At 47.5% G+C, this 12,542-nt stretch overlaps 1 protein-coding gene across 1 annotated transcript in view; it reads left to right on the forward strand.

Moving 5' to 3' along the window:
* The window catches only part of MED12 (mediator complex subunit 12), a 34,807-nt gene that overhangs the window by 19,243 nt on the left and 3,022 nt on the right, over positions 1 to 12,542 (forward strand). The window contains exons 25-43 of the mRNA XM_009997182.1: positions 587 to 721; positions 1,426 to 1,539; positions 1,807 to 1,970; positions 3,485 to 3,664; positions 3,849 to 3,920; positions 4,225 to 4,385; positions 4,477 to 4,638; positions 4,720 to 4,831; positions 5,081 to 5,170; positions 5,588 to 5,697; positions 6,188 to 6,323; positions 6,581 to 6,742; positions 7,252 to 7,629; positions 7,964 to 8,108; positions 8,317 to 8,522; positions 8,997 to 9,077; positions 9,322 to 9,539; positions 10,116 to 10,281; positions 12,458 to 12,541. Of these exons, the coding sequence (XP_009995484.1) occupies positions 587 to 721; positions 1,426 to 1,539; positions 1,807 to 1,970; positions 3,485 to 3,664; positions 3,849 to 3,920; positions 4,225 to 4,385; positions 4,477 to 4,638; positions 4,720 to 4,831; positions 5,081 to 5,170; positions 5,588 to 5,697; positions 6,188 to 6,323; positions 6,581 to 6,742; positions 7,252 to 7,629; positions 7,964 to 8,108; positions 8,317 to 8,522; positions 8,997 to 9,077; positions 9,322 to 9,539; positions 10,116 to 10,281; positions 12,458 to 12,541 (2,876 nt within the window). The remainder of the gene's footprint in view (positions 1 to 586; positions 722 to 1,425; positions 1,540 to 1,806; positions 1,971 to 3,484; positions 3,665 to 3,848; positions 3,921 to 4,224; positions 4,386 to 4,476; positions 4,639 to 4,719; positions 4,832 to 5,080; positions 5,171 to 5,587; positions 5,698 to 6,187; positions 6,324 to 6,580; positions 6,743 to 7,251; positions 7,630 to 7,963; positions 8,109 to 8,316; positions 8,523 to 8,996; positions 9,078 to 9,321; positions 9,540 to 10,115; positions 10,282 to 12,457; position 12,542) is intronic.

The following is a 12,542-nucleotide window of genomic DNA, read 5'->3' on the forward strand; positions in this document are numbered from 1 at the left end:
TGTGTTTCATAGATTTGTTGTGAACCTCGGAGCTGTGAAGCATGCCTCCAATACTTCTTTTATAGTGTAGTACTTAAGAATGGAATGTTTTACTTTAGAGAGTTTCCGACCTTTTTGTTTCCATCAAAAACTGGTTGTGCTAAGGATTTTCAGTGTCTTGCTGTCGAGTTTGTGTCCAAGCTGAAATAAGGACAGAGAAATGTTATCAGCCACACTGTCTGACCAGTGTGCTCAGCTCTGAACTCCAACAGAACATCTCCCACTGCTGAGGTGGTTCGGCTTGGTATTTTGTCTAGAGCAACCAGTTGACCAGTTAGGTCACTTGGCCTTTCCTCTGCCTTCCTAGCTTTGCTGTGGGGGTTGCAGCACCCAGACTCTGAAAGGGTAAAGTTGGGAAGATGGAGCAAGCAGAATGCAGTGCCTGTCATTGGAGATAATACTGATGGATTTGCTCACTGGAATGTTAATTGCTGCCCATACTCCATGTTTGTAAATACAATAAGGCTGCTGCAGCTTCTCAACTGTCTGCTCCAGGGCAGTGCCTTGTGAATAGCTTTTGGATTGACAGTCAGCTGTCCCAGTGCTTAGGAAATCTCAGTTGACTCTTTTATTTCCATAGCTTGCAGTGAGCAGGACTCGGAACCAGGAGCACGTCTGACCTGCCGGATTTTACTCCATCTGTTTAAGACTCCACAGCTGAACCCGTGCCAGCAAGATGGCAGTAAGTGAATTAAAGTAGAGCCTTTCTTTGTTGGGAAAATATTGAGGCTCTAGCACCCTAAGAAAAGAGATACTGTCCCCTATGGCTAGAGATCATGACCTGCTTGCTTTGAATAAAGGTGAAGCCTGATATGCTGCTTTCTGCATCCTTGCATTTACGTCATTCCATGGTAGCCATGCATGCTGGGGAGGAGACCCTTGGAGGCAGGAAACTAGCCAGTAGAGGTGGCCTTGCTGTCACTAAATCATAACACTAATAATCACTTTTTTTTTTTTTTTCTTTTATGCCTTTTATAGCCTCTTAGCTTGATGCCAGAAGCTGCTATTTTATACCTCTCCCTTTTTTGTGTGATGAGAGAAACAGTCCAGGAAGCTCTCTTTTCTTGGCTGCTCATGAGTATTCTGATAGCTCAGATCTCTAAACCCAGCCTGTGTTCTAGGTTAGGGTACTGTTAGAGCTTGGAATTCATGGCACATGCACTGCTCCCTGTTTGGATCTCATGGTTCAGTTGCCACAGCATGATTGCTCTGTGCTTCACAAAACTGAATTAAATTGACCCCATGTTACAGCCGGGTAGTGGACTAGCCTCTGGATTCCCTGAGCTGGATTCTGTGGTACTGAATGGCACATCATTCAGGCAGCTCTGAAAACCTGTGCCTTTTTCTTTTGCTGAGTGCTGTCCCTCCCCATTGTTCTCTTTGCAGACAAACCCACAGTGGGGATCCTCTCTTCCTGTGACCGACACTTGCTGGCAGCTTCCCAGAACCGTATTGTGGATGGAGCTGTCTTTGCAGTGCTGAAGGCTGTCTTTGTTCTGGGTGTGTACCTGTATTAGCCTGAACCTGTAACAATGTTTTTTAGGGGGATGGCAGAAAGGCACTATATTGCATTTATTGGCTATGCAGAGAGACAGAGATCTCTTTTGGTAAATATGTTGTTGGTCTGAAGGCCTTTGGTTGAGCTGTAAACTCTAAAGCTGCTTTGTGTCTCTTAGCTGCTGAGAGAGTTTACAAAAGCTCAAGACATTTTGTGGGTCAGGCTTTGGTTTTATCACTGATGAAGTGACACTTGTGTTTCCTTTGTAGGAGATGCAGAACTGAAAGGCTCTGGCTTTTCCCACCCTGGAGGCGTTGATGATCTCATGGATGATGAGCTGGGCACCAGGAAGGCTGGTGGTCGGGTAGTAACTGTAGAAACAGCTAGCTTGGATATTTATGCCAAGTATGTACTGAGGAGTATATGTCAACAGGTGAGTTTGTCCTTATACCTTCTGCAGATATATCCCAGATGACTTACTTGGTTTGGCAGGTATTTTTATGAAGGATCAGTAAAGAACCTGCAATAGTTCCACCACGTGATGGCGCCAAGGGTTCCTCACCATTAGCAGAAAATGGAGAGGGAAACAGTTGTCAAGAATTAGGTGTTGCAGTATGCAGGGACTGCTTGTCCCCTCTGCTTTGGCAACAGGACAGGGCTCAAGTCCAAGGAGGGGAGTGCTGGGGGTGGTTTGCTCAAGATGTGTGCTGGAGGCAAAGAAGATAAGCAGGAGAAAGCAGCTTGTTGCAGTGCTAAATGGTGCCTTTCAGAATACAGCTGAAGTGCTGCTTGCAGCTAAGCTGTTAATGCATCCCTGGTCTCTGCAGTGCCCTGTTTAGTTAATTAAAGGAAAAACAAAAGTCTTTTGCTTGGTCTAATCTGACAGCACCAGTGTTCTTGTTCCTTTGTGGAAAGGTGATATTTGAGGAACTGCAACCTGGCTAATAAGATACTTAATTATAGAGTGGGTATCCTTGGCCTTGGTTACAAATTTCTTCTGTCAACAGGAAAGATGCAGAGTTGCAGTTTGAAACCTGTATTCTATATTATTGTGTAAATACAACACAAGTGCTGTGTTGTCCTCATGCTTTGTGATACTGTTGATCATTAATTGACTTGCTGTATAGCAGTGTTACCAGACTACCAAAGAAGAACTGGAGCCACCTATTTACAAGCATAAATTCATCATACTTGATGCTACTGAAACCTGCTTGTAGCATTGACAGAAGTAGATATTCCTTTGCTGGTCTCAGACCTCGTGTTTGTTTTGGAAATTGCTGTCTTATTATCATCGTACATTTAGGGACCACCAACTGAAACTGAGAGGCTGACAATAATAGTTTTCTGTCTACCTTCACCTCATGATTTGTGACTTTATAAATGGCTTAGGTCCAGTGAATTGTTTCCCCTTCCAGGCTTTGAGAAGTAAAGTAATTGGTTTTACTAAGGACGGCAGTGTGTTTTCCATCACTATTTGAGAATTAAGGAGTGTGCTTTTCCCTAAGACGTATTCTAGATTAGCCTTGGCTGCAGCCCTGAATGATTTAATTTAGCACAGCTCCAGGGCTTTGTTGTGTAGGAAATACACCAAATAATTTTAAGTGATCCCTTCTGATCTTTTTAGCTCAAGTGGCAGTGTTGGTGGAGCCCGGGTGAGGCAGTGTCTTTGTACTGTTAAATCATACCAATATTTTATCAAAAGAAATGGCAGCTACTGTTTCAGCAGTGCTGACTTGTCAGAGTTGATGTTTCTCCTGTTTGATTGCTGTGCTGTGTCTGATGCCTGTTGAATCAGGGTAGATAAGAGACATTCTTATCAGGTGCAACATGCACTAATAGGGTTTTGATGTGTTTGTGTTCCCTGCATTTCTCTGAGACCGACAGCAGGGGGACTGGTTTGGAATGGGACACTGGTTTCACTGTGCTGACTCTGCCTTCGTCTTGCAGGAGTGGGTAGGTGAGAGATGCCTGAAGTCCCTCTGTGAAGACAGCAATGACTTGCAGGATCCTGTCCTGAGTAGCACACAGGCCCAGAGGTTGATGCAGCTGATTTGTTATCCACACCGGCTGCTGGACAACGAGGAAGGAGAAAATCCTCAGCGGCAGAGGATCAAACGCATCTTACAGGTGCAGGCTCCTGGCAGAACCTCAGAGTGTCCTAGTAATTGCCTGCTGTAGCACTAGAGTGGGCTTGTTGAAAATACAGCCATCTGAGGGCTCTAGCACTTATTATCATGGGAGCTGAGGGTGTGGGTTGTTGTAGTTTGAACTGAGATAAGGACTCTATGAAGTGTGCGTGCATGTGTTGCAGAATCTGGACCAGTGGACCATGAGGCAGTCCTCCTTGGAGCTGCAGCTGATGATTAAGCAGACTGCAAACAATGTGAGTTTCTGCTCAGAGGGATCGTGCAGGAAGGGGTGTTGCCAGTGTAAAGTGGTTACTTGTGAGGTGGTGGGGAGGTGGCCTGGAAGAAGAGAAAGAACAGGGACAAAGTAAACAAAGGAGGAGTCAGGCCTGTGAAAGGCAAGCATGAGAAGGATGCCATGAGTCTTGAGACCTGAAGAGCAGCAGCCAAGGGGAAGTTGGCAAACTGGATTTGGATTGAGTTGTGTTGTGTTGAAATGTGCAAGCCCTGTCAGTGGGTGCTCAGGGAAGGACTTGGCTCTTTTTTCTTCCCTGTCTCCAGGAAATGAACTCCTTGTTAGAAAATATAGCCAAGGCCACCATTGAGGTATTCCAACAGTCAGCAGAGACCAGCTCTGCTAGCTCTGCTGGCAATGGAGCCAACAATATCAGTAGCTCAGCAAGTGCTACACCTGCCAGCAACAAATCCAAACCCATCCTCAGGTAGGTGCAGTCCCAGCAAGCAGCTGCCTTGTGGACAAGTTTGAATCATAGGTTGGATTGCAAAGTGCTTTTCTCTCCTGTCTTGTCACAGCTCCCTGGAGAGATCAGGAGTGTGGCTGGTGGCTCCTCTGATTGCCAAGCTTCCAACATCAGTGCAGGGCCATGTGCTGAAAGCTGCTGGAGAAGAACTGGAGAAAGGACAACATCTGGGGTCATCGTCCCGCAAAGAGCGGGACCGCCAGAAGCAGAAGAGGTGAAGCTGGGGCAGAGGCAGGCAGTGCTTGCTGTGCTGATCCCAGCCTGGAGTAGAGCTCCATCTTTGTTCTCTCTGCAGCATGTCCCTCCTGAGCCAGCAGCCATTTCTGTCACTGGTGCTAACATGCTTGAAAGGACAGGATGAGCAACGTGAAGGCCTCCTTACTTCTCTGTATAGTCAAGTCCAGCAGGTAGGTTGTCTTGCTTCTTCCCTCACTTTCCTCAAGGGATTGCTTCTCCAGCAGCCAGGCTGTTGGGGATGTACTTGCGGATGTTCTCTGTCAGATTATATGTTCAATAAGGCAAAGATCTTACCCTGGTGGGTATAGGGTCCTTGAACTGACCATCTCTGAATCCCTGGACAGTGGGCAGTACAAGCTGTTCTCTATAAACTTCAGTGTACAGCTTATAAGGTCTGTCTTCTCTTCTAAATTCCTTAGATTGTTACAAATTGGCGGGAAGATCAGTACCAAGACGACTGCAAAGCCAAGCAGCTGATGCATGAAGCCCTGAAACTACGGCTGAATTTGGTGAGAAGTTGCAGGAACAGACCTTAACCATATGGGGTAGAGAGCTGTCTACCTTTTTTCTTTTTTTTTTTTTTTTTAGAAGAGGTTATATGTGTCCTGAGGCAAGGAAATAGGAGGAGCACTTGTGCTGCTTCTAGGTCTTGAGCCCTGAGTGGGATAGGGAAAACTCCTTTCTGCCAGGGTGAAATCTACAGCCTGGGTCTTTGTTTTAGAGATGTGCCTTCCCATTTCAGTGCTTTTGCAATCCACAGCACTACTACTTGCATCTGAGATTTGTCCTGGTGACTGCAGTCTCCTTCAGCTCTCGAGAGGAGTTGCTGTAGCACTGGAATTGCTTTAGTTTAGGCTCCTTTCTCACTTACTGATTTTAGTGTTTCTTCATGTTGTCCTTCTGACTGAACTGCTTGTCTCTGCCAGGTGGGGGGAATGTTTGACACAGTTCAGCGCAGCACACAGCAGACAACTGAATGGGCTGTGCTTCTCCTGGACATCATCAGCAGTGGCACCGTGGACATGCAGTCAAACAAGTAATGTTCTGGCTGACTTCTGATATGTACTCTTCCCAAGGGAGGCGGTTTTTAGCATGGCCTCTTTTCCTGTGTGAGCTAGTGGCCTCTCTGGAGGATCTGTCACAAGTATTGTGACAGCCAAAAGAGGCTTGGGAGAAAGAGCAGGTCTCAACAGAGGTCCTGCTATCCAAGTGCACTCTGACATATCCAGAGCAAACCTGGCTTTCCAGATGCAGAGAGAGAAGCAGGGCAGAACTGAGTTTGGATCTGCTTTTTTGAGAAGCTGAACAGGAGGCCAGTCTGTGATACTGCACTTGAGTCAAGTTTGAATCCCCTGTGGTGTGTAAGCAAAAGGAGGATTAGTGTGCAAATTTAGTCTGAAGAGCACTTGCCTCTTCTGACTGTAGGCAGTACTCTTGGCAACCTAATGATGTTTGGTGTTACTGTGATGGCAGAGGCTTTATCTCTGCTTCTCAGGTGACTTTGACCTTTCTGCTCTGACCAACAGTGAGCTCTTCACCACGGTGTTGGACATGCTGAGTGTTCTCATCAACGGCACCCTGGCTGCTGATATGTCCAGCATTTCTCAGGGCAGCATGGAGGAGAACAAGCGGGCATACATGAATCTTGTCAAGAAACTCAGGGTGAGGGACACAGCAGTGTGAACTGTGTTGGGGTTGTTCAGCTTTGCAGATTTACCTGTGTCCCATGAATGGTACTTGTCCTGTTGCTGCTGTTCAGATGAAGCAATGAGAGTGGCCCCAGTGGCTTTTGTAGGTCTGAAGGACACAAAGGTGAGGGATAATGGAGGGATGGAGTTTGACATCAGAAGAGTCACAGGTGGGCAGTGGATGCTTTTTCTTGAGATATTCTTTAAGACTCCTCTATTTCACTTGTGCAGAAGGAGCTGGGGGACCGGCAGTCTGACAGCCTGGAGAAGGTGCGGCAGCTGCTGCCACTTCCCAAGCAGACCCGAGATGTCATCACCTGTGAACCTCAGGGATCCCTCATTGACACCAAAGGCAATAAAATAGCTGGATTCGACTCCATCTTCAAGAAGGAGGTAAGTGAAGCTTTTCCTGTGTCTGCACCACAGCTCTTTGTGCTCTCATGTCTTGAGTCTACACAGCTTGGGAGGCATCTGGGTGCAGCGCTTTGCTGCTGGCTGATCTGAAGTGGCTGGCTGCTTGCAGACAGGCTGGTACAAACCATGTCCAGAAAGGGCAAAGCTGGGTGGTAATGCTTGGCAATACATGCTGCTATGGCCTGAGGTGTTACTTAAACTTTGGGTTTGTACTTATGGCTACATAAAGCATAGAGATAATCCCTGTCACCTGGGTTACTGGGCAGCGCCAGTGTTTTCTCTGCAGAAGACTGGCAGAGGTGGGATGAAGAAGACTGGCAGTTGTTGATGAAAGCCTTTAGAAATTACTCCTTTGCCACATGGCAGAGCAGGGCTCAGGCTGTTTTCTGCAACACGTGAAGCAGAGCCTGAGGAAAGCATGAAGTTTCCTGTACCGTCCTAGGAGAAACAACAGGGACTTGAAGATTCTTATCTCTTTTGCTTTAAAGGGTTTGCAAGTCTCTACAAAGCAGAAGATTTCCCCTTGGGATCTGTTTGAGGGCTTAAAGCACTCAGCCCCCCTCTCCTGGGGATGGTTTGGGACAGTCCGGGTGGATCGCAAGGTGTCTAGATTTGAGGAGCAGCAGAGGCTTCTTCTGTACCACACACACTTGAAACCCAAGCCCCGTAGTTACTACCTGGAGCCATTGCCACTGCCCCCTGAAGAGGAAGAGCCTCCTACACCTGTGGCTTTAGAGCCAGAGAAGAAAGCTACAGAACCAGCCAAGACTGATAAAACAAGCTCCAATCCTGCCACCTCTACTGAAGAACGCAAGAAGAAACAGAGCAAAACCAAGAAACGCAACCAATCTGCCAGCAAAACTGAGGTAACTGACTGCCCAACATCCATGGGCCTCCTGTGTCCATCTCTCCTACTCACAGAGCACTCCCTTGAATCTTCCTGAGGACCCTGAGAGTGGTCTCATGGTAAATATGGGATGTGTTTGCTCTCAGCTGGGAGTGCTGGAGCTGTATCCTACTCTCTCTAGCCTGGGGCATGGCAAACATTCTTTTAATCCCAGATGGGAGGGAAGGAGGTTGTCCAGCTCAGATAGCATCCCAGGCTGCCTCCTGTGGGCTTTGCAACCCTTTCATACTCTTCATCCATTCATGAATTCCCACTGTACATTGATCTTTCTTACTCCTTCTTTTTTCTTGCAGGATTTTGTGTTGGCCCCCAGCCGAGGGGTTTCGTATGGGATGCCTACAGATCTCTTGCATCATCAGCCAGGAAGCACTATGTCAAGGCTGGCATATGGCCAATCACCAGTGGGTCTCTATGCCCAGAATCAGCCTCTCCCAGCAGGTGGGTGCACAGGAGAGGTGAGCACATTGCATCTCTTTGGGAACCTCTTGTAAGAACCCCTTGTGGAATGGTCCTACACAACTCCCTACACTCTTCCCTTTTGCCCGTCACGTGTCTAGATACAGTAATGAGCAGTCATTCTGGAGCTACAAGGTTCAGCTTCAGCAGAAGTGAGTGACTGCTTACCCTGTCTTTCCTCCTCTTGCAGGTGGACCTCGCCTGGATACATCCTACAGACCTGTCCGCATGCCACTGGGAAAGCTTGTTCAAAGTCGTCCTCCCTACAGTGGTGTGCTGCCCCCAGGGATGGGAAGCATGATGGGCATTGACCCCTCCTACAAGCCAGCAGTGTACAGACAGCAGCCTCCAGTGTCCCAGGGACAGATACTGAGGCAGCAGCTTCAAGCAAAGTTGGTGAGTCAGAGCTCTGCTCTTGCTGTTGCTGGACCCTGCAGTACAGCAAGCCCAGGCTGTTTGCTGAGGTTATCCCTTTTAGCCAGAGTTCTCCAACCCTGTCTCTATTTCTGCCCTGGAAAGATGATGTCTCTGGTGTCTATCCCTCTGGTGCAGCACTGCATTTGTCACCTGCCTTGTGGGCCCAGGCCACTGACAGTTGGGGAAAGCTGTCAGTGAGGTGCCCTGGGGCATCTGTGGCTGCTGGGCAGTGAGAGTGGCACACCCTGGCTGTGGGGTGAGTAGTGATGTTGGTGGCCTATTTATTTTAAGTTAGGGTGAGGCAGGAGTCACTAGCATCTGCACGCTGAGCAGCAGCCTCCTGGGTTTAGCAGTGAAGCTACTTGTCTGGTTTGGTGGGAGCTGCTGAGAAGAGAGCAGCAGTGTCCTGCCCTTTGGAGATGTTGAGAAAAGTGTTTGTGCGTTGCCTTCCAGCAGGGCCAAGGCATAATGGGACAGCAGCCTGTGCGCCAGATGGCTCCAACCCCATCCTATGGAGCACTGCAACCCTCCCAGGTAAGTGGCAGTGACTGCAGGAAGGGCTGGAATCTGGCTACAGCACAGGGCACCATCTTTGTTTCTGCTACTAAATCCTGAAGTCTTCTTGGCCCTTCTCACTCCTCATTTACTGGGCAGCATGAATCAGAATCCCAGAATGAGCAGCCTTGTGACAGTATTGCCAAGAGGCTGATGTCCTGTGTTCCATCTTCTCATTTGTGCCTTACCCTGTGACTGATAAAGGCTTTTTGTTTAATTTCAGGGTTACACACCTTACGTCTCCCACATAGGCCTTCAGCAGCACCCCTCCCAGTCAGGCACAATGGTACCTCCTACCTATTCTGGCCAGCCCTATCAGAATTCCCACCCCAGCTCTAATCCTGCCCTAGTGGATCCTGTTAGACAGATGCAGCAGAGACCAAGTGGCTATGTGCACCAGCAGGCTCCTGGCTATGGACACACCTTGAGCAGCACACAGAGGTACCTCCCACCCTATGGATATTAATCAGCTGTATTTCTTTGAGGGCTTTCCTGCTTGAACAACCTAACAGCAACCTGTGGAATGCCTGTTCCCTGTGCTGTGTTTATTCAGCATCCTCAGGGGAACATCTTTATCCAACTTTCAGTCCTGGGAAGAAACAGAGAGACAGGATGAAATCTGGGAATGCTAGCTGTAGGCAGGACTCAACTAAAGAAAGATAGAATTTGGAAGTATGAGTAAAATGACCTGGGAAAGTCATAGTTTTGGTTTTAGATCTGACCAGTAGATCATAATCAAAGGGCTAGATCTGGGGTTTCCCCTGCTACTGAGCAGGCATAAATCCAGCAGGGAAACCATGCAGAACAGCAGGCCAAGACTCCTGAATTGTAGAAAAACAGGTTGGATGAAACCCTTGAGAGGTCCTGTTGTCCCTCACTTTTCTGCACAGAAGCAGCATGGATTGCAAGGGGCAGTTTAGGCTGTCTGTCTTGTTGATGGCAGAAGCTGGGTTTGGATTACATAAACTGGATGTCCACGAGTATTTTACTCTATGAGCTTGTTGTTTTCTCTTGCAGGTATCCACACCAGTCAATACAGCAGGCCCCCATGATGAGTGGGATGAACCATTTGGGTCCACAAGGAGTCCCCTCAGGAATTCGACCCAGCCAGATACTGCCTGACCAGCAGCAGCAGCAGCAGTACTTGAGGCAGCAGCAGCAACAGCAGCAGCAGATGCTGAGGGTGAGTGGTTGCTGACAGGAGGAAGGCTGCTGGAGCTGAAGGAGGCTTGCCTAGCACCACTTACCTCTGTGTCAGCAGTGCTCTGCTCCTCTGTGCAGGAAGGATGACAACTGGTGGGGGCTGTCTGTAGTAATTAGCCAGCAGTTCTTCCCCTCTTAGAGCTGGTCATGCCTGATGAAGACACCTGCTGGTGCTGCCTTTTGCCAGTCACACAGCATGACCTCAGGGAAGCTAGGAGCAGTAAAGGTCTGGTTGGTTCTCTGTGGCCTGCATCCCACCTCTTCCTGCTCCAGCTGAACCCAGAAGAGTGTGCAGAAAGCTAGGTGTTTTAGGAGTGTTGCAGGAGGTTGAAACAAAGTGAAAATCCTCCTGTCCACATGAGTTGTTCTTTACAAGATTGTTTTTAGTGGCATATCTGCATTTTCACAATATGAAAATAAGGGTTGGTTGCAGTTTCCAGTGGCAGGAAATCTGGTGTGAGTCAGTCCATGTACTCCATCTATATCTTACAGTGGATGGTGAAAAACCCAACTCTATAGGTTTGAAGTTCACAGGTGTGTGTCAGCAGACATGGGATTTGCATTATGGTCTTTGAGTATTAAATACTCAGAAAGAAATAAGAAACACAGATATGAGTACATTTACTGGAGTTACAGAAATTGATTGAATTGACAGAGGAATACAGAAATAGTTTGGGTGAACTGATGGATTGCTTACCTTATGACAAGACCTGGTAAACCTGTAAAATATGAGGAGACTACATGGCACAGAGGGCTGAGGCTTTGTGTTCTGAGGTGGGGCTGAGCAATACAGTGGTTCCTACAGAGAGCTGCAGTCAGTAGTGTCTGAGAATTGCTGCTTTGCACTGGACAAGGGACTGCCTGTAGCATGGTCAGCAGCTTTTAGTCCTTTTGATGAGGAGGCCCTGACCATTCACTTGGTTTATTTTGGCTTTCTCCATCACTCATATTTAGAAAAAGAACATGCCTCTTGTATTCAGTTGTTATTGTTCACTGTGTTATTGATCTACAGAGTTCAGAACCCCACACTGGCAGATGGGAAAAATACCTGAAAATTAGGAGAAAATAAAAAACTTTGAGATTTGTGGGTATATTCTGACTTTATGTTCAACACACTGAATATTCTTCTCACCATAACAAGTTCTGTTGACATCAAGGTTGGAGCACTGCATCCAGTTTAATCCCACATGTTTTTTCTGAAGGACAGCAGCAACTGACATGAGTGACAGAGAAGGGCAGTGAAATAGATCGAAGAGCTGGGGAATGTGATTGAGAAGGAAGAAGGAAGGGCTGAAGTAGCTGGGCATGGAGTTAGAGAGGCAGAAACAAGAGAAGACCCCAAATCTTTTGTCTTAAAAAACCCCACCCTTATCTGTTCCTGTCCTTTGGCCCTAGGATAAGAAATTGCTGCAAATCATAACATATGAGATTTGGAGTAGAGATTGGGGAAGACACCAGTAGTGTGAGTAAGTGTGACCTGGATGGATTATGTAGGAAGGTTATAGGAGCTCTGTTGCTACCTCTGGAAAAAAATTGAGAACAGGTCAGGCAAATACTCAGTGAAGTCAATATTGCTGATCTTAACCAGGAGGCAAGAGATGAACCAGCCAACCTCTTGAGGCAGCTCTTGGTTGTTTTCTATTCTTGTATCTTGTTTGGTCCTAGTCATTCCCCAGCTGACCAGTAGACTTGTAGGTCTCTTCCTGCTATCTGCTGGTACCTCATATTGCAAAAAAACTTTTGTTAATGTCCCTGTATTTCTTGTCATTTCTCAGCCCAGGGCAGGATCCTGATGAAATCTGGGTAATTTAGGTAACTGTAAGGAAATGGTGTAAGGTGGAGGAAGTTCCATCTCAACACGAGGAAAACTTATTTACTGTAAGGGTTTCAGAACACTGGAACAGATTGCTCAGAGAGGTTGTAGAGTCTTCTTCTCTAGAGACTTTCAAAACCCATATGAATGCATTTCTGTGTGACCTGCCCTGCTCTGGCAGGGGGTTCGGACTCGTTAATCTCCATTTGTCCCTTCCATCCCTGACCGTTCAATGATTCTGTGTGACTGTGTGGAACATCCTTCCTCCTTCATCCCTTCCCGTTCCCTGTTGCTGTATGCATTGCTCAGCCCCACAACAGGCCCTTCCCTCTTGTCTTCACAGCAGCAACAGCAGCAGCAACAACAACAGCAGCAACAACAACAACAACAGCAGCAGCAGCAGCCGCAGCCGCCGCAGCCGCAGCAGC

This window comes from Chaetura pelagica, unplaced genomic scaffold, assembly GCF_000747805.2.
Source record: "Chaetura pelagica isolate M959 unplaced genomic scaffold, ChaPel_1.0 scaffold344, whole genome shotgun sequence".
Taxonomy (NCBI): domain Eukaryota; kingdom Metazoa; phylum Chordata; class Aves; order Apodiformes; family Apodidae; genus Chaetura; species Chaetura pelagica.